General features: G+C 35.1%; 1 protein-coding gene across 1 annotated transcript in view; it reads right to left on the reverse strand.

Annotated features, from left to right (window-relative positions):
• Positions 1 to 21,863, reverse strand: part of ACTR3 (actin related protein 3) — a 55,950-nt gene that overhangs the window by 23,748 nt on the left and 10,339 nt on the right. Inside the window, exons 2-5 of the mRNA XM_082465915.1 lie at positions 10,868 to 10,923; positions 8,672 to 8,796; positions 3,734 to 3,844; positions 224 to 319 (exon numbers count right to left, since the gene is read on the reverse strand). Of these exons, the coding sequence (XP_082322041.1) occupies positions 224 to 319; positions 3,734 to 3,844; positions 8,672 to 8,796; positions 10,868 to 10,923 (388 nt within the window). The remainder of the gene's footprint in view (positions 1 to 223; positions 320 to 3,733; positions 3,845 to 8,671; positions 8,797 to 10,867; positions 10,924 to 21,863) is intronic.

Consider the following 21,863-nt stretch of genomic DNA (forward strand, 5'->3'; position numbering starts at 1 on the left):
ATAAAAGGTCTTGATTTATCCAAAAAACATTAACTTACTTCCTTTAACATTTCTCTTTTACTGACTAAATAGCTCCATTCCTCTAATACAATTTCTAAATTATCAGTTCAGTAGAACTATGATATGCTTTGAGGTTAAGAAAAATATACATATATTTTAAGAGTGAATTAAACCAGATTAAAATTTAAGAGTCAAGCTTATTTTGACTTATAAACTTGCTTACCTGTACAGCAATGTACAAGCCTGGAACATTGAAGGACTCAAACATTATTTCAGCAGTATATTCCCTGTTTTCTGGAGTATTCAGTGGAGGTTCAGTCTATTAAATTGAATAAGATTTTAAGTACGGAATATCAAATTATTTTGATAAATTTATAGATAATTTTTACGTGAGAAATAATGTATTTCAAACACTGTATTTAAAAGTCATTAAACAGTAGAGAACTCAAACAGATCTGTATGTTTATATAACTACTAGAGTATAAAACGGAGATGTTTACACAGTTTAAGATGTTTCTTCAGTTTAAGTTATGTGACTGCATACATCACATCACTTAGAAACCTGCGGGTTAAGTCTGGGCCACAACACATCCCAGTGAGGCAGGAAAGGACCTAAGGAACAGCCCTCAAAATCCTGGACTTAATGTTTCACCTATGCCTCAGGAATACCTAAATCATTTCATATTACCAAAGCTTGAAACTACATAAGACATCATTCTTATGAATCTGATTTGACTATCCAATCCTTTTTGTTATCTCAAGTATTTAAACTTGAAAGGCAAAAGTTTAAACTTAAATACAGAAGAATTATGTTTTTGACCTTGAGGTAAGGAATGATTGCTTAAATTTAATGAACATAAACTGCAAAAGGAAAGACAGATAAAACTTAAATTCATTACAAATAAAATCATTTTTTTTAATTTTAAAAGACACTATAAAATTTTTTTTAGAAAATTAACGAGGATTAGACTTTTTCCATATGTAAAACCTTTAACTTCTAAACTACTTGATGTGTTTAAACTTAAGAGGGTTTTGGACTATGTTCAAGAGTTTGAAGATAATTCAGTAAGAGTTACATATAAAATTAAGAAAACTAAAAAACCAAGGCAGTTAAATTATAAACTCCAAGAAAAGCAGAAATTCTATACAAAATAAAATATAATCAGAAGACCTCACAAGGAAAATATACAAATAGCTAATAAGCACATGAAAAAGTACTCAACATCATCAGTCATCAGAAAAATGCAAATTAAAACCAAAATGAGAAAGTTTACCCACCCAACCAGAATGGCTAAAAGTAAAAAGACTGACACATCAGATGCTGGATCTGGATACACAGGGTAACCAGATCACTAACACATAGTTGGTGGGTGTGCAAAAAGGTACAATCCCTTGGAAGAAGTTCTGAAAGTTTCCTATAAAATTAATCATGCATCTGTCCTGCGACACAGCAATTCCATATCTAGGTATTTACAAAAGAAAAATAAAAACATGTCCACAAAAAGACTTGTTTAAGAATGTTCACGATACACAAAAAATATTCACAGCAGTCAAAAACTGGGAACAGCCCAGGTGATTATCAACAGGAAAATGGACAGGGAGGCATACAATGGAGTACAACCCAGCAACAAAAAGCAACAAATTACGTGTATATGCAACAACACGGATGAATCTTAAGATTATGATGAGTGAAGTCTTACCAAAGAGCACATCTTGTACAACTCCATTTACATGAAACTCAAATATAAGCAAAACATGTATGTACTGGAAAAAATCTGAACAAGGGTTGCCTCCAGGGCATGGGGGCAGGGATTAACTAGAAAAGGGCATGAGATAACTTTCCAGGTTAACAGTAATGCTCTGTTATCTTGATAAGGGTTTAGGTTACACAGATGTATGCATCTGTCAAACCCAGGGGATGGGCAAACTACATCATGCATCCTGCAGGCCAAATCTAGTCCACCACTTCTTTCTGTAAATAGAATTTTATTGGAACACAGCCACAGCCACTCATTTAAGTATTGCCTATGGCTGCTTCCCACAACAACAGCAGAGCTAATTAAGCAGCTGCGAAAGAGACCACATGGTCCACAAAGCCAAAAATATTTGCTAACTAGCTTTAGAGAAAGTCTGCCAATGCCCAGTCAAACCCATAAAATGGTAGGGTTCAGATGTGTGATTTTACAGAATGTAAGTTTTTTTTTTTTTAATTATTTATTTATTTAATTTTATTTTTGGCTGTGTTGGGTCCCCGTTTCTGTGCGAGGGCCCCCTCCAGTTGCGGCGAGCGGGGGCCACTCTCCATCGCGCTGCGCGGGCCTCTCACTATCGCGGCCTCTCTTGCTGCGGAGCACAGGCTCCAGACGCACAGGCTCAGTAGTTGCGGCTCACGGGCCCAGCCGCTCCGCGGCATGTGGGATCCTCCCAGACCAGGGCCCGAACCCGCGTCTCCTGCATTGGCAGGCAGACTCTCAACCACTGCGCCACCAGGGAAGCCCGTAAGTTTTATATAAAAGAAAAAATGTAAACAATAACAAACTCTAGTTGATGATAATGTATGCTAAAGTATTTAGGGGTGAAATGACTCCATCTGCAACTCATTTTGAAGTGATTAAAAAAAATAAGATGGAGTGATAGAAGGATAACCCAATAGATAGATGTCCTAAAACAATTATAGTAAATTAATTGCTGAGTCTAGGTTGTGGGTATATTGGGCATTCACTGCAAGGTTCTTTTCAACTTTATGTTTATGGTCCAACCATAAACAATATTCACAATCACAATAAAATATAAAATATTAAAAATATTAAAATATTAATTTAACCCAAAATTAATGTCACAGAAAGAGGGAGAAGGTAAGGATTTTGGGTAAAGGAGGGGATAAAAGGAAAAGAACGAAATACTCATCTTACCTAGCAGGAAGTTAATAGACTGTCTAATATTTTAAAAAACCAAAAATACGGGCTTCCCTGGTGGCACAGTGGTTAAGAATCCGCCTGCCAATGCAGGGGACATGGCTTCGAGCCCTGGTCCAGGATGATCCCCCATGCCGCGGAGCAACTAAGCCCGTGTGCCACAACTACTGAGCCTGAGCTCTAGAGACCGCAAGCCACAACTACTGAGCCCATGTGCCACGACTACTGAAGCCCGCGCACCTAGAGCCCGTGCTCCGCAACAAGAGACGCCACGACAACGAGAGGCCGCACACCGCAACGAAGACCCAACGCAGCAAAAAAAACTAAAATAAATAAATAAACAAACAAAAATACAAGAAATACATGATATAACTATCAAGAAAAACTCTTAAAGTTTAAAGTGTCTGCCCGGGGGGAATCAAGGGTTCAAGGGTAGGGGGAGGTGAGGAAGGAAAATTTTAATTTAAATCTGATATTATAGCACTTGATTTTTTAACATTATGAACATGCATTGCTTTGGTAAAAAAAGAAAGAAAAAGTTTAAAAATTAAATTATATTGTAGTTTGTTACCAAGAATTACAAATGAAATAATAATCAGACCAGTCATTTTTTTAAAAATAAAGTGCCATGTTTCCAACTTTTTCCCCTGAAACTTACTGTTGAAGATACTAAAGATGATACAGCTTTATAACAAAGTCTTTAGATACATGACAATTTAATAAACAAGAACGTATGTCCTATGAGTACAGATGTGATGAAAACGTTCTCATTAAATTTCTTCAAAAATTTCCTCACAGAAATTAAAATTTGTACTTACCAAAAGAAAATAATGGTCTTCAGGTTCCGCCCTTAAATATTTAAAGATCACTTGCTCCATAAACCTTTCCATCAAGTCCCAATCTTCAACTATACCATGGCGGATTGGCCACTATTAAAACAAAAAATAAAACAGGAATTAAATCTTTACTAATATCAGAAAAAAATCAAATATAAAACAGATCACTAGTGAGTATTAGATGAGGATAGCATTTCTTAGGTGTGCTAATGACACAGAGATCATTAGAAGATGCATACTTAACTATTTAGAGATAAAAGAAATTATTTCTACAACATATTTTCAGATGTTTCAATTAAAAAACACAATGCAAATATGTCAAAATGTTAAAAACTGTACAATCTAGATGGAAGGTCATTGCACCGGTCTTTATAGATTGCTGAAAATTTTGTAATAATGGAAACGTAACCTATTAAAATTTAGTCTGTGAAAATTACAGGTTATGACAATTTGCTTAATCTTTATTAGCTCTTTCACAAGTATTTGTTGTGTGCCTAATATATAAAACACAGTTGGTAAGTATAGAGCAAGAATAACCATAAATCAAGCAAGCAAAATTTTATAAGACAAGTCATATGTATTTGTTATAGAACCATGGTTCCAAAACTGAGCCCCAGGGTACTACAGCAAATTCTCAAAGACACCGCAAATATTTTACATTTTCCAGGGAAATTTGGTGATACTCAGAATCAGTTTGGCACTGCATACCTACTACTTTAAAGTAGTTCAGTTTCAACATCAGATCACACTAGAGTCCCTTCAAGTAATATCACTTCTTAGAAAAGCTGGGTTGCCAGCAGTTGCTATGATGAAAACTAAATACCTCCCCCAAAAAACCCATGTACAATAAGAAATGAGGATGGTGATGTGCAATCTGATTCCAGGTGTAAGAAACTGTGAAGTGCCCGACAGGCACATGCATCCTACTAGTAACTGTGATTATTTAACAATAAAAATATTTTCCTTTCAAATATGTGTCTTATTTTTTTCAAGTGGCTACTAAGTTGCTACTTAACAAACAACTGTTAGGAATTTCTTTCTAAGTGACACTGTAAAAAATTTTACTGAGACACTACGGCCACTGAGAAAGTTTGTGAATCTCTGCAATAAAATAGTTTCACAACACATGTAACTAAAGATTAGTATTCTGAATATATGAAGACTTCCTTAAGCAAAGTAAAAACGTAGGCATAAAATTTCAAAAAATATACAAAAGAAAAATAAACAAAAAAATATAGTTCCATGCACATAGTACAAATACACACCCAGTACTTAAGGCTGAATGCATTAGTGAAATAAACATCCTACAGTCATCTACTCAATCATTAAACCTCTAATCTATTAATTCCTAATATCCACATTTCACCATAGCCTTCTAGATACTTTCTAAGTCATTATACTTAAAAAATAACTTTTACTCCCCATTTTGCTTTAGGGAAGTAAAAAATGTACTACATCATTCATTTTATAACATTACTGGAACTGACATATTTTAATGTTTTAAGTGTTATTTATTCATTTATTCCTCATTTATTATTGTGCACCTACTATAACCATTGGCACAAATGCTAAGGACATGAACATCCTGCCATAAGAAGCTGTCCAGTGAAAGAAATAGATACAAACATAACATTGTAAGTTTTTAAGGAAATAAAGTACCTAGGACAAGATGATCAACTTGGCTTCAGAGGGAAAATGGGAAGCCTCCTATTCCTCTATGACTGAGGAGGTCGTATCTAAGCTGGGTCTTAAAGGAGCAACCTTGTTAATTTTGTTTTCAGGGGGTGGGGTAAATAGAGAATAGAAAAAATATATACAAACACTGCAATAATATACAAACACAACAGTGATCAATGAAAAACACGTGTGCCTTTAGGGAAAGGGGTGTAGACAGATAGATCAGTTCTACACAAAGGGGACCAGGTTCTCAAAAACGATTACTTGCCTTGTATTTGGGTTTTATTCTATAAGAAACAGAATATCAGTAGAAATTTTCAAGCAAGGTATAAACAAGAATAGCTTCAATTTTTAATAAGATTATTATAGCAGCATTGGGAAAGCTGAAATGAATCTTAAAAGAACCAAGCAAGAAAGACTAAGAGCCCCAGTTTTGGTGTAAATAACGCTAGGCCAGATTCAAGATTTCTGTCACTACGAGGAAAAACTCAAAGATATCATCACTAGGTTTCTAGCTCTGAAGTCAGGATGGAAAGGATCTATTAATCAAGACACGAAAGTTGTGTTTTGTCTTATCTTGGAATAAGCAAGGGTAGAGTATATGTAATAAATTTTGTTTTGAGTATATTAACCTCAAGAGCCAGGTAGTAGGTAGGTGACAGTAGGTACTTGGAAATGGGGTCAAGGAATTGGAAGTAGAGATGTAGGCTGTGGTTGTTGACGAAGGTGTGGATGAGATCACCTAGAGAAAGTCTCTAATAAAGAAATAAAAGAGAATCAAGGAGAGTACCTAGGAAATACTGACCTTTGAGTAGTAGGCAAAGGAGAAAGAACCAGTGACAGTAGGGGAAAAAAATAAACAAGTAACAAATAAAAAGAATAGTCCACGTTAGGAAGAGAACCAGCAGCGTAGTCTTGTGAAAGAAAGACAAATCAAGAAGGATGAAAATTGTTACATATAATTGGATTTAACAAAGAGCTTACCAAATAATGAGACTAAATAAGAAGTTTGGTTTTAAAAGAGGAAAATAAAACAATAGCTAAAATGCTAAGGAAAGAAGGTAGGATTGAAAGAATTTTTGTCATTTGGGTGTGTTTGTTGCATTTGGAAGACATGAAAATGTGTTTAAAAGAACAGAATCGATGCAGAGGAACTCTGGCCTCTCAGCTCACTGACTTCATGACATTCAAAGGTGTCTTTTCCATTTTGGCCACAGTTTAGATCATCACTATCATCTCTAAGTCCCTGAAATGCAAGTACACCCCTCTCTGATCACAACTTCTTATCCTTCTAGCATACTCCAGCACCTCACTGTATCTCTCTGGATCACAATTAGACTTGCAGTCCACTGGCTGTTGTAATTCTTCCCTCGCCAAAAACCATCCCCCTCACAACACACACAAACACACACACAGTTTAGATTTTAGGCCCCATCACTTTGACTATTCATACTTCCTTTTGTCATTCCATCTACCAAAACCCAACTCAGCACAGTCCTACCCTAAACTTGCCTATACCCAGAATGCTGATCACACAAATCACACAGAACTGGTTGATAAAACTAAGAATTCATAATTGCTATTCCCAAATGGACCTAAATTTACCTGGCAAGGCTTTGTTTCCCTACTCTGTTATCCACAGTGATGATTTTAAATATTCTCCCTATCACTCAGATTTCACTTTCTCCCCCCTATTTCCTGGGCAGCAGAGATAACATCACCATGCATTTCACAAGGAAAGCAGAAGCCAACAGTCAGGAATCCAGCTTCTCTTCACCAAATCTATAAAACTGCTTCCATACTTACCTCTTTTTTCTTTTTCACTTTTTATAATGTAAGAGATCCTCCATGTATCAATTAGATCATCTGGATTCCATCCCTTTAGCTTTGTCAAGAGCCCTGTATTATACTCCACCTTTCCTGTTACTTTAATCTCTTTTTCTAATGATTCTTTCATACTAGCATTTAAGCATCTCTTCCATTTTAAGCCCACAACTTGTCTCTTCATCTCTCCTTCCCAAAGCTAAACCTCACTGAATATTACTGTCATTTTTTCCTTGTCATTCATAATCCAATCTACTTTAATCCAGCCTCATTGCTCTTCTAAAACTATTCTTATTAAGGTTATAAATGACATCCTTGTAGCTAAAGACAGCAAATAACCTATAGGCTCTAGCTTACTTGATTGCAGCATTCCACACTCTTTATCACTCCTTCCTGTTTACCCAGTCTCTCTAACTATGCCTTCTCAGTCTCCTTTGTAGGCTTTCCTCCTCCATCCAAACCTAAATGATGCATTGATCAGGCTCTGTCCTAGGCCTACCCCTGGGAATCTTATCCCTTCCAAAGGTAACTAATACCTTCTAAATATTTATCTCCAGTTCTGTTTTGTTTCTAAGCTCCAAGAGCCAAATATCTGTATAACTACAAGCCACTTATAATTATTTCTTCAATGGCTTCCTTTCCACCAATTATAATAGACTTGAAGTCAGGAAAGCCATTTTTCTTATTTAATCTCAGCACTTAGTAAAGTTGTTTATACATGGTAGTTGTTTGTTAATGAATAAATTACTAAAACGGAAGAAAAGAGGGACCAAGGAAGAAATGTGCAAACTAGGTAAAGTCAATTTGAATAGTGTTTCCCTTTTGGTGCAGGTGGGGTAGTGACTGTGGGAGCAGACACAAGGAAAGCATCTGGGTTACTAGACTTGTTCTATGTCCTGAACTTTTAGGATTACAGTCACAAAAATTTTTAAACTGTGTAACTAAGCCTTACCTATTTTACTGTATATAAATTATACCTCAATAATAAGGGAGAAGGAGGAAGAATGGTAGGGAACAAACAAGAAAGGGAAAAAGATAAAAAGGAGAAAAGAGAGTGGCACTTCCAGATGACATAGGCTTCAAAAGGGCAGAAAGTGTGGGTCTGAATAAAGACGGGAGGGAAATATCTCTAGGTGTGGCGATGTGGAGGCAAGAGAAAGCCAATCACATTAATGATTCTGAGGTGGAAAAAGTAAATACTGCTCACCTGAAGGGGCTAAAATCTTCCTCTTGGGGAAAAAAACCAGTACAGTCAAAGCAAGGCTGGGAGGAGCCACAGAGAAGAAGGAATTTCTATTGTGAAGAGGTTGAGGGTATTAGGCTTGTAATTGACTGAAATTCCAAGCGGCACAATTATAGAACAAACTAATTTTTTGAAAGAAAATGTTATTTGTATTTATACAAATCATAAAAATATACCTTTGTTGCATATGTAGGTTTTTCTATTGCTTCATCACCAATGAAGAAGTCTAGGTCATCAACACCTTTCATCACCCTCCTTTGAGCTTGATCACCCACTTTTGCTGACTCCTTAATAGCAATACCTTTAAAATAGAAGTTATTTATACACGTCAAAAATTGTATTTTTTTCAAGTGAGACAAATTTTTCACTTGTATTTCTTCCGTAATAAAGTCTTACTAAATAGAACATGATCTAGTATATTTAAAGTGTCAAATTAAAGCAAAAAGGTCATTTAAAAAAAAAAAAGACAAAATTCATTTAACACAATGAAATCTCAACTTCCACCCAGAGACAAGGCCTCAAGTGTAAAAAGCCCCAAAAAAACCAAAGTACTGCTGTGGGAATGTTTCAGTTATGTTTTTAAAAACTATGTGAGATCTATTTTGATCTGAGTAAAATTATAATTTCACCAAGTCAACCTATGCTTGATGGACAACCAGAAAGAAAAAACTGAAAAACAGTTATAAAAGTAGGAAAATTGCACGGGGAAATTTTTTTTAAAGTTTTCTTCATATTTCTATCCTATTTGCATTATTATGAACTAGTAATTTAGGTATAACACTGGCATAAAGACCTGTTAAACTTAAATCACATATACAAAAAGGAAATTGCAAATCATTTAGGTAAAACCCACAACAATCTCCTTATATAATTTCAGAAATCCAGCATACAGTTCTAGACCTAAAAATTGTATATTTCTTAATTAAGTTATAAATTTCTGAATCCTTCAAGTTAAACAGTTCTTCATTCAAAATATCTGCCTGGGGACTTCCCTGGTGGTCCATTGGTTAAGAGTCTATGCTTCCACTGAAGGGGGTCTGGGTTCCATCCCTGATCAGGGAACTAAGATCCTGCATGATGCACGGCACGGCCAAAAATTTAAAAAAAAAAAAAAAATCTGCATGCACTTAAGCTGATATGGTACCCAACTGTTACACTTTCATTTAATAACAATTTATATCCTTAATAAGGTGGGTAGAAAATACTGAAGGAAATTCTAAATCCAATCTACTTCTAAATGTTAGAAAGCTTCTCTAGCAATTTATTTACAATGTACACAGACATCAGAGGGCTCACTATAAACTTCCTAAAAAACAAAGATTATGAAAATAACTTTGAACCATATCCACAGGTTTTCCAGATAAAATATCCGTGCTTATCAGTGGCAGTGATTATATCTGCTCATTATAAAACTACACCTGCAGCATTAAAACTGGCTGGGTGAAAAAAAACCCCCCAAAATCAAAAACCTTCTTTCATACACAAATGGATTTTTAACATGCCACAGCTTCTCATAAGAGAATGAAAACTAAAACTGCAAATTTTGGCAGAAAGGTGAAATAGAGAAAGGATACAATGGTGATGAGAACCCAAGGTTCAAAAGTTCAAAATTGGCTTCCCTGGTGGCGCAGAGGTTGGGAATCTGCCTGCCAGTGCGGGGGACACGGGTTCGAGCCCTGGTCTGGGAAGATCCCACATGCCGCGGAGCAACTGGGCCCGTGAGCCACAACTACTGAGCCTGCGCGTCTGGAGCCTGTGCTCCGCAACAAGAGAGGCCGCGATAGTGAGAGGCCCGTGCACCGCGATGAAGAGTGGCCCCCGCTTGCCGCAACTGGAGAAAGCCCTCGCACAGAGACGAAGACCCAACACAGCCAAAAATAAATAAATAAATAAATAAAATAAAATAAAAAAAGATGTTAGAAAACAGCTGAAGTCCGCATCTCTAAAGATGAGATGCCATCCTTATTTTGAAACATGAGCTCTTGTCAGGGATGTCAACAAGCACGAGCCCTGCAAACAATCACATCCACAAACCAAAGGATAGCCTTTGTAGGCGTGTGATGGGGAATGCATTACTTAATAGTAACACACACACATTATTAACAGCAATACCCTCAAAGCAGAAAACTGTTTAACTATCAGCTCATTCATTTTTGTCTTTAAAAAGATATTTGGCAGATCTGGTCAATGAAGAGCTAAACAGAGATCTGAAATGAATGGTCAGAGGTACAGAAATGAGGCCATGCTTAGAACTTGGCAAACCATGTTTTTAAAGGACTAAATCTTACAGAGTGTCAAAAATGATTATTTATTTTACTTTATTAAGAAAAGATATTAAATCAGCTTATTTGTGACTTAAAAGAAATACTTACAGGAAGGGATGATAAACTGTGGTTCTGTATTTCCAGCATATCCTAGTTTTGTATACCTGAAAAACAAAAAGAATTTCATAAGGATTTCATAACTATCTCAGCAATTATGAATTTAATTCTTAGATTTCCACTTGTTATAAAGTGAGATTCCACTCTGGGTAAATAGTATACAAAATTCCATCGTTTCAGTTCATTTAAACATCTCTGCTTTCAAAATTATATCAAAATTATAAATACCCATAGCTTTTAACCAGGAACAGCACTTCTAGAAATTGATCCTACAGGGATATTCATACATGTACAAAATAACATATAACAGGGCCTTTTGCGACAATCTTGCTTATAATAGTAAAAGACCAGAAATAAATAGCCATCAAACTAGTTAAATATGCTTCATTTATACTATAGAATATTATGCAGTTATTAAAAAATAGATTGAAGAACCTCCTTATGTACAGATATGGAACAATCTCCAAAACGTATTGTTAACTGAACAAAAGCAAGGTACAGAACAATGGTCAACTATGTGATATCTGTATAAAAGTAAAGGGTAGGGGTAAACCATGTAAAACACAAGCTGCTCATCTCCTTGCACGGCCCTGCAATAAACCTTTCTCTGCTCCAAACTCCGATGTTTCAGTTTTTTTGGCCTCATTGTTCAGTAGCACCTTCAGAAAAACTCTTCCTTCAGATAGCTAGTAGACACTTTGATAACTTTTCCTCCCCTTAAGCTTTAAACATGGGATTAAACAGCTTGGATTTTTCTTAAATCTGCCATTTGGATAATTGGATTATTTAGTATAGGAGTCAGACATGGGACAAACGTTCACGTTTGGAAGTTACTTACTCAGATTGATCTACAGATCCATGCAATTGCTATCAAAATCCCAACAATGTTTTTTGGGAGAAAGAGAAAACCTATCCTAAAATTCATATGGAATCTCAAGGGACTATGAATAGCCAAAAAAATCTTGGAAAAGAACAAAGTTGGAGGTCTCACACTTCCTGATTTCAAAACTTAGTACAAAGTTACAGTAACGAAAGCTGTGTGGCACTAACATAGAAACACACAGACTAATGGAACAGAACAGAGCCCAGAAATAAATCCTCCCATATACAGTCAAATAATTTTTGACAAGGGTGCCATAACCATTCAAACAGGGAAAGGATAGTCTTTTCGAGAAAGGGTGCTGGGAAAACTGGATATCCGTTAATTAATGAACATGGACTTTTATCTTATACCACATACAAAATTTAACTCAAAATGGATCAAAGACCTACATATAAGATCTAAAACTATAAAGCTCTTTGAGGAAAATATAGGGGACAAAGCTTTATGATATTAAATTTGGCAAAGATTTCTTGGACATGACACGACAAGGAGGCAACAACACCATAAAAAATAAGTTGAACATCATCAAAATTAATAACTTTTGTGTACCAAAGGACACTATCAATAGTGTGAAAGGCAACCCACAAAATGGAAGAAAACAGTTACAAATCATATATCTGATAAGGAGTTAATATCCAGAATATATAAAGAACTCCTACAACTCAACAAAATAAACCACCCAGTTTTTAAAACAGGCAAAGGACTTGAACAGACATTTCTCCAAAGGAGATATACAAAAGGTCAACAAGCACATGAAAAGATGCTCAATATTATTAATAATTAAGAAAATTCAAATCAAAACCAAAATGAGATACCACTTCACATCCATTAGGATGGCTATTACCAAAACATCAAAAACAAAAACAAACAAACAAAAATATCAGTGAGGATATGGAGAAACCAGAACCCTTGTACACTGCTGATAGGAATGTAAAATGGTGCAGCTGCTACAAAAAACAATATGGCAATTCCTCAAAAAATTAATCACAGAATTACCACACAAGCCAGCAAAGCCGTTTCTGGGTATATACCCAAAAAAAAAAAAAAAAAAAAATGAAAGCAGGGGCTTCAACAGATTTTTGTACACCAATGTTCACAGCAACATTATGCATAACAGACAAAAGGTGGAAGCAATGCAAGGGTCCACTGACAGATGAATGGATAAACAAATGTGGTATATACATACAATGGAATATTAGTTAGCCTTCAAAAGGAAGGAAATTCTGACACATGCTACATACAACATGAATGAACCTTGAGGACATCATCCTAAGTGAAATAAGCCAATCACAAAAGGTCAAATACTATATGATTCCACTTACATGAGGTACCTGAAATAGTCAAATTCACAGAGACAGAAGCAGGATGGTAGCTGCCAGGGATGGAGGTGGGGTATGGTTGTTACTGTTTTATGGGTACAGAGTTTCAGTTTGGGAAGATGAAAAAGTTCTGAAGGTGATAGTTGTGAATGTACTTAATGCCACTAAACTGTACACTTAAAAATGGTTAAAACTGTCAGTTTTATGTTGTGTATATTTTACAACAATTTTCTTAAAAAGCTACACAAACTTGACAGCTACTGGGGAAAATAATTAAATTCTGTACATATCGTACATGTTAAAACAAAATATATCTAAATGGATGAAATATTAAAACAGGGTAGGGAAATAAATCATAAACTTTAAAAGGTAATGCAGGATAACTTCTTTATAACCCTGTAATAGGGGAGTCTTAGTAACTATAATTCAAAATCCAGACATTAAGAAAAGACTGATACTCAAATTATGTGAAAATTTAAAACTTCTTCACAAAAACATACCAAAAGTAGCCAAAAGAAAAATGACCAAAAGAGAATAATTATCTGCACTCAGAGACAAAGAGTTAATCACTTTAATATATAAAGGATATCTAGAAGGTGATGTCAACAAAGGAGGGAAATAAGGAGGGAAGAAAGGAAGAGTGAAAGGTAAAAGACAATAACCATTCAAAGAAAGAGAAATATAAATGGCTATAAATGAAAAGATGCTCACCTCTGTGGGGTAAAAAAAGAAAAAAAAGGGCAAATTAAAAGTACACTGAGGGGGCTTCCCTGGTGGCGCAGTGGTTGAGAATCTGCCTGCTAATGCAGGGGACATGGGTTCGAGCCCTGGTCTGGGAAGATCCCACATGCCGCGGAGCAACTGGTCCCGTGAGCCACAACTACCGAGCCTGCGCGTCTGGAGCCTGTGCTCCACAACAAGAGAAGCCACGATAGAGGCCCGCGCACTGCGATGAAGAGTGGCCCCCGCTTGCTGCAACTAGAGGAAGCCCTCGCACAGAAACGAAGACCCAACACAGCCAAAATAAATAAATAATAATTAAAGGTGCTAATAATTAAAAAAAAAAAAAAAAAGTACACTGAGGTAAATTTCATACATTCCTAGTTGGAATGATAGAAAAAAATCAAAATCATTTGTAAATAAAACAGCCACTTTGGAAAACACTTAAACATTCACTTACCATATGACCCAGCAACTCTACTTCTAGGTATATACCGAAGAAAACATGTCCCCACAAAGAAGGGTAAACATTTGTTCACAAAAGCATTATTCATAATGGCCCAAAACTGGAAGCACAGCGTATATTCATCAAGAAAACAGATACGCAAGGCTTGATATATTCATACAAACCAAAATTATTCCATCTATGAAGAATCAGGAAAATGTAACCCATTCTCTAAGGCAAAGACACTCAACAGAAGACGAAATGACACAATGTTGGAATTATCAGATAAAGACTTGAAAGCAGCTGTGACTATCACAATGAAATAGTAATGATTAATAGTAAATATCACAGAAACTCTAAAACTATCAAAAAGAACAAATGGAAATTACAGAACTGAAAAATGCAATGTCAGGTATAAAAAATTCTCTGGATGAGCTAAACAGCAGAACAGAGGAAATAATCAGTGAACTTGAAGGCAGATCAGTAAAAATCATTCAGTCTGACAAGAGAGGGGAAAAATATTAAAAAGAGAGACACAAAGTGAAAAGAATAGATCCTCAGAGACTTGGGGAACAATATCTGAAAGGTGACATAGGTTCCAGAAGGAGGGGAGAGAGAGAGAGAGATGCAGAATAAATCCAAAGAAAACCATACCTAGGCACATCATAATCAAACTACTGAAAATCAAAGATAAAGAAAAATCTTGAAAGCAGCCGGAGAAAAATGGCTCATTAACATGAAACAAAAATTCAAATTACTAGCACCTTCTTATGAGAAACTATGGAGGCCAAAAGACAGTGGAATAACATTTTTTAAGTCTGAAGGTGGTGCAAATATAGTCAGCCCAGAAATCTTTGAAGAGCAAAAATATCCTTCAAAAATGAAAGTGCAATAAAGACATTTTTCAAATAAAAGAAAACTCATTCTCCAGGATAGATCACATCTTGGGTCACAAATCAAGCCTCGGAAAATTTAAGAAAACTGAAATCCTATCAAGCATTTTTTCTGGCCACAATGCTATAAGACTGGAAATCAATTACAGGAAAAAAACGGTAAAAAACACAAATACATGGAGGCTAAACGGTACACTACTAAACAACCAAGAGATCACTGAAAAAATCAAAGAAGAAATAAAAAACTACATAGAAACAAATAACAATGAAAACACGATGACCCAAAACCTATGGGACGCAGCAAAAACAGTTCTAAGAGGGAAGTTTATGGCAATTCAATCTCACCTCAAGAAACAAGAAAAATCTCAAATAAACAATCTAACCATACACTTAAAACAACTAGAGAAAGAAGAACAAAGAAAACCCAAAGTCAGTAGAAGGAAAGAAATCATAAAGATCAGAGCAGAAATAAATGAAATAGAAACGAAGAAAGCAAAGATCAATAAAACTAAAAGCTGGTTCTTTGAGAATATAAACAAAATTGATAAACCCTCGACCAGACTCATCAAGAAAAAAAGGGAGAGGATGCAAACCAATAAAATTAGAAATGAAAAAGGAGAAATCACAACTGACACTGCAGAAATACAAAGTATTATATACATGGAACCTAAAAATAAATAAATAAATAAATGCTACTGATGAACCTAGTTGCAGAGCAGGAATAAAGAGGCAGACGTAGAGAATGGACTCGATGACATGGGGTGGGAGGGCGAAGTGAGAGTAGCATCGACATATATACACTACCAAATGTAAAACAGTTGGCTGGTGGGAAGCAGCAGTACAGCACAGCCGAGAGATCAGCTCGGTGCTTTGCGATGACCTAGAGGGGTGGGACAGGGAGGGTGGGAGGGAGGCTCGAGAGGGAGGGGATATGGGGACATGTGTATGCATATGGCTGATTCGCTTTGCTGTGCAACAGAAACTAACACGGTATTGTGAAGCAATTATACTCCAATAAAGATCTATTAAAAAAAAGGAAAAAAGAAAAGAAAACTCACTGCCATCAAGCCTGAGCTAAATAAAGTTCTTCAGGCTGAGGGGAAACGATACCAGAGGGAAACTGGTATTAATGAAGAACATCAGAAATATTCAGCTAGGTAAATGAGACTTTTTTCTGCTTAATTTTTTAACATACTTTTGACTATTTAAAGCAAAAATCAAATTATCTTGTGGGGTTATAATATGTGCAGATGTAACACCTATGATAACTATAGCATACAAGGCCAGTAGGTTAGAGGGAGTGGCAAGAGAGTTAACAGATCTACAGAGATGCATGGTTTCTACTCTGCATTAAAGTTTTAAATTATTAACTCTAAGTAAAAAAATAAATAAAATGGTACACCAAAATTCAACTATACCAATTTTTACATTAAATGTAATACACTACAGTCTCCAATTAAAAGGGAGGAAGGAAGGAAGGAAGAGAGAGAGAGAAGAAGAAAGAGAAAGGAAGAAAGCCCCAACTATATATTGTCTGCATGATATGCACTTTAGAGATGGAGAATGAAGAAAGATGGATGGAAGGCAAATAGTAAACGTAGGTCTGAAGTGGCTGTATTGACATCAGATGAAACTTCTTTAAGAAAAAGAGTTAACACCAGAGATAAAGAGAAATTTTATAATAATAAAAGGATAAATTCATCAAGAAGATATAACAATCTTAAATGTACATGTGCCTATTCACAGTTTAATGTCAAGCATGGTTTAATAGTACAAAAATCAAGGCTCTACTTTTTAGAACACCTCAATGAATTTCACTGGTTGGAAGACTGCTCCTCAACATGCTATGTATGGTCTGATCCCTATTTCCCTTCCCAGACTCATCTAAGTACCCACAATTCACTTTCATAATCCTCAACCCCTGCAATATACTCTGTTATGTCTGAAGTAGAAAGAATCACTTTTACAAAACCTTGATAATTATATTTAGGAAGAAAAAACATAAATCCTAGCTCTTACAAAATATAAATGCTCCATCCTTCTTTTCATTGTTGCTTTTGTTTTATTTTATCCTAATCCTTTTTTTCCTCAAAGGCCCTTTTCAAATCTTCCATTTTCATCAGTCCTTTTGGACACATCTGATTTTCATAGTATGATTCCCAGGCAAAATTAGTACAGTCCTAATACCTTCCAACTTGCTGTTCCTTAATAAATGGTGTGTGTGTATGTGTTTTCCTGCCTATGTACACGTGTGTCTATTTTTAATATTAATTACACTACTTTATTACTTTGAAATATCTCGAGAATACTTTCAAATCTAGTCCTAAACAGGGAAAATACATTTTGTGAATACCTTGATACTTTCATATCAAATATTTTTATGTCACTTGTAAACAAAAATTTACATATATATGTAGAGAAAAAATAAAACTACACAAGAATAATTCTATTATATAATGCTAGCATATACACACACTTTGTCTTCCGGAAGTCTACACAAGAAATAGTAAATTCTGATTATCTACAGATAGCAGGATGGGAGAATTTTGTTTTTCAAATTAACACTTATCTTAAATGGTCTAACCATGCACTAAATTATTTTTTAAAAGAATTTTTGAATAGGTAACATTAGCCCATGATAAAAATTTTAACAAATAAAACAAGCAGCAGTACTAAAGTAAGTTTCCCTACCACATAAAAAGTACTAAAGTAAGTTTCCCTACCAGGCCTATCTCCTAGCCACCCCACTGCTAACCCAAGAGGCAATCACTTATGTATTCCAGAGATAATTCATGCATAGAGAGGCATTTATGTTACTTTAATTTAAAACATGTCATTGGGTTATCCAGGTAGTGAAATCATGAATCTATGTCACTTCTTTATGCTTTCCTATACTTAAATAAGAAAGTGCCATTTTCTAAGTGGTCTTTAAAAAGAGACCATAAAATGAAAAAGACAAAGCTATCCTAAGTTTATGAAATTCATAAGGGCAATATAATACTTTGAAAAACTAAACCAAATTTTTTCTTTGTGGCCCAGGCAAGCAGGTTAAATATACAGAAAATCTCCCTGGACTGTGGTAGCAATGAGAAAAGATCTACAATGCTGGCTTTGGTCAGCAAAGTTGGAAATTGCTTTGAGAAAGGAATACAGTAAAGGAGAGAATTCAAAAGCACTTTTGAAGTTATCAAAGTGATTAGAAGAACAGTAGTGGAAATGTAATAAAGTTAGGAGAGAGGGAAAGCTCGGATTGATAGAAATGAACAGCAAAAAAAAAAAAAAAAAAGAATTTTATACAAGAAATGGTTACTTTATTGTGGTTTTAACTGCCTCTGGGCAGGGGGAAAGTGGATTTGAGGAGAGCCATTTATAATGTTCTTTCATTTTTAAAAAACAAAAAGAGATGAATCATTATCAGGTAATGATTCTGATAAACAGGGGTATATGTTATATTATTCAGTATACCTTTCTAAAAGGAAGAAATTTATTTATGGAAAGAATATTTTTAAGTAGTAAAACCAGTTAAAAGCAGTAGCATCCCTCATGTTGGATATTATTTTTAATTCTGCAAATTCATGTTTATTTATTGAAAGCATGTAGTTGATTTGACAGAGTACTTTTTTATTTAATACGATGGTTCACTTCTTTTTGCTTTGAAAAAACTTACCACAGCAAAATCTACTTGAAGATCCCAATAAATTATGGATATTGAACCACTAAATGAGAACAGAATCTTTAAAAAAAAAAAAAATTACATTCCAAAAATGAACTGGAATAAAAAGCTAGGACAAAAATCATTCCAGAAAAGAACAAACATGTACCAAAGCTATTACACTAAATATAGTGTGTGACTCTACAGACTACCTAAGGGAGAGACAGCAGTAGAGTTTTAACTTTCAATGTTTCAACAATTTTAAACCATACAACAAAATGAATATAAGACCCTAGAGCTTTAGGGTGGATAGAACCTTAATAATTTAGTACAACCCATTTTCCAAAACTTCTTGGTATTGAGAACCACTAATTTAAAGTTGAAAGAATTTTATCTCAGTATGAATGACCAGCTTCCACCCTGAACATATTATAAAAACAAAGTAAAGCACACATACAGATTTTTACATAACAAGCATAAAATTTTCAAATTTTAAGTGAAAATGTAGGTCTACAAATGAATCCCAATGCCAACTTTCATGATACCTCAATTCTCAGCTTAGCTATATAGTTTTCTTCGTACTTGTAGTGTGAGGAACTTTTAGCACAAGAATGTAACGGCTAATTCAAAGGGAATGTTAGCTATAAAGATAACTAGCAATTTTTAAAAACGCATTTCCATTTCCAGTTCCCTCCAATGTTCTTCTCATTACATGAAAGTCACTATTTAACACAAAAAGACTGACAAGACTGTTGAGTGGAAGAACCCGGATTCCTAAATGTCAACAGAAATATTCTCCCAGTTCTTCCAGATCTAAAACTTAAAATCTAATAATTCCTTTTCAATCTTAGGGAGGAAAGAACATGGACCACAGAATCAGAAAATCATGAGTGAAATGTCTGTTCCACCATTTACTGTCTTGTGATTATAGACTTTATTCATAAGGAATAAAACCAAATTTGCAAGGCAGTCATGACAATTAAGATAACAGTGGATGGCACTCACTAAGTATTCAGTAAACATTTCCTTCCCCAGATCATTTTCCTTTATCCATAGTCCTCCTTTTTTTCCCCTCTATCCACTCCCATAATTATTCTTTCAAAGACTCTTGGCGATGTTTTCCCAACCTCTTTGCTACTAACCAGTCCAAGCATCCACCACTAAACATGTAGACTACAGCAGTCAATACTCGCCCCACGACAGAAGCCAGTCACAAATGGCCACAAGTTGTATAACTCCATTTACATGAAATAGCCAAATAGGCAAATCCACAAAGATAGAAAGTAAATTAGTGGTTGCCAAGGGTTGAGGGTGACGAGAATGGAGAGTTTCTGCAAATGGGTATGAAGTTTCTTTTTGGTGTGATAAAAATGTTCTAAAATTGACTGTGGAGATGGTTGCACAACCTGGTGATATACTATAAATCACTCAATTATACACTTTAAAAGGGTAAATTTTATGGTATGTGAATTATATTTCAATAGAGCTGTTAAAAACAAAATAAAATACTAGACTCAGACTAATACTGCATAAATTTAACTTTTATCAGTCTTCTGCTTAATGATCTACACAATCAACTGCCCATCAAATCATTCCAAACAATTGTGTCCCATTTAAGCTCCTTCTGAAATAAGGCAGGATAATAAATAAATAAAACACTTGCTGTCCCAAAGCTCCCAATAGGAATACCTCAATTCCCGGTAGGGCAATCTCCTAACTGATCCCTCCCTCAAATATTTTGAAACTCCTTCTTGACTTCCCTTCATCAATAAAATATTTGCTGGGCATTATTAAATACTATGCATGAGGCCATAACTTGGAGACTGAACAAAAGACATCCTGCCATCATAAAGCTTTCAACTTAGCTTACACATCTTACCCTGACAAAGTCTTCCTACCCGTCCATCTATCATATCCTATTTACACTTTTCCAAGGATTTGATCAAATTCATAAACCAACCTCCAAATACTACAGCCCTTATTAATCTCCCTGAACAACTAAATACTAAAATGCCATCCTTACTAATGAGAACCTACTCTTTTAGCACAGGGAACTCTACTCAATGCTCTGTGGTGACCTAAATGGGATGGAAATCCAAAAAAGAGGGGATATATGTATAGCCGATTCATTTTGCTGTACAGTAGAAACTAACACAACATTGTAAAGCAACTATACACCAATAAAAATTCATTTTAAAAAAATGTTGGCAATGCCTACATAACCAGAAAAAAAAAAAAAAAAAAAAAACTATTTCAGTCCTGGTTTGTGCAGCAGGTCACATTGCTGGTATTTATAATCACCTTCTTTCCACACCCTTGTCCTCACCCAACACTCAGCTCTTCATGGTTCTTTGCCTGAGAAGATGACTCAACATTCATTCTTGAATGCTTTGACCATTAGATGTTCTGCCTCAATTAGGTTATTATAATTACCCATTGACTTTTCTCCCCAGCTTTACTGACAAATAAAATTGTAAGATATTTTAATAAATAAATAAAATAAAATTCCATCCTTAATTATTTCACATACATTAGTTTCATCTCTGTAACTTAACTGCAAGCTTCCACTATAAAACCATGCCATAGCTTTCTGTACATACCAAAGTGTTCAGCATAGAACTGAGAACACTGTAACAGTGAAATAAGTAATTAATTACTTTCAACACCCTTAATAATAACTAGAGCCGCCATTATTTACTGTATGCCAATTATTTTGCTGTGCACTTTACATTATCCCTAATATTTATCATTACCCTGGATGTTTTATCTCTTTTTACATACTGGGAAACTGCAACTCAGAGAAGAAACCACTTCAGAGAAATAGCAAAGCTAGATTTGAACTTAAGTATCTATCAGCCTCCAGTCAATGCTGGTTTGTACTGTCTCCCTAAAGCATGAGCAATTACATACACAATAAAACCACAGAAAGAACTAACAGTATAGTTTATCATGCTACCTATGTGATCTCTGGCAAGTAATTTACACTCTGTGTCACAGTTTCATCTGTAAAAGAGAATAACAGTAACTATCTCATAGGATTAGGTATCAAATGAATTAATATATGTAATGCAATCA

This window comes from Balaenoptera physalus (assembly GCF_965194825.1).
Source record: "Balaenoptera physalus genome assembly, chromosome: 6".
In the NCBI taxonomy this organism is placed as follows: domain Eukaryota; kingdom Metazoa; phylum Chordata; class Mammalia; order Artiodactyla; family Balaenopteridae; genus Balaenoptera; species Balaenoptera physalus.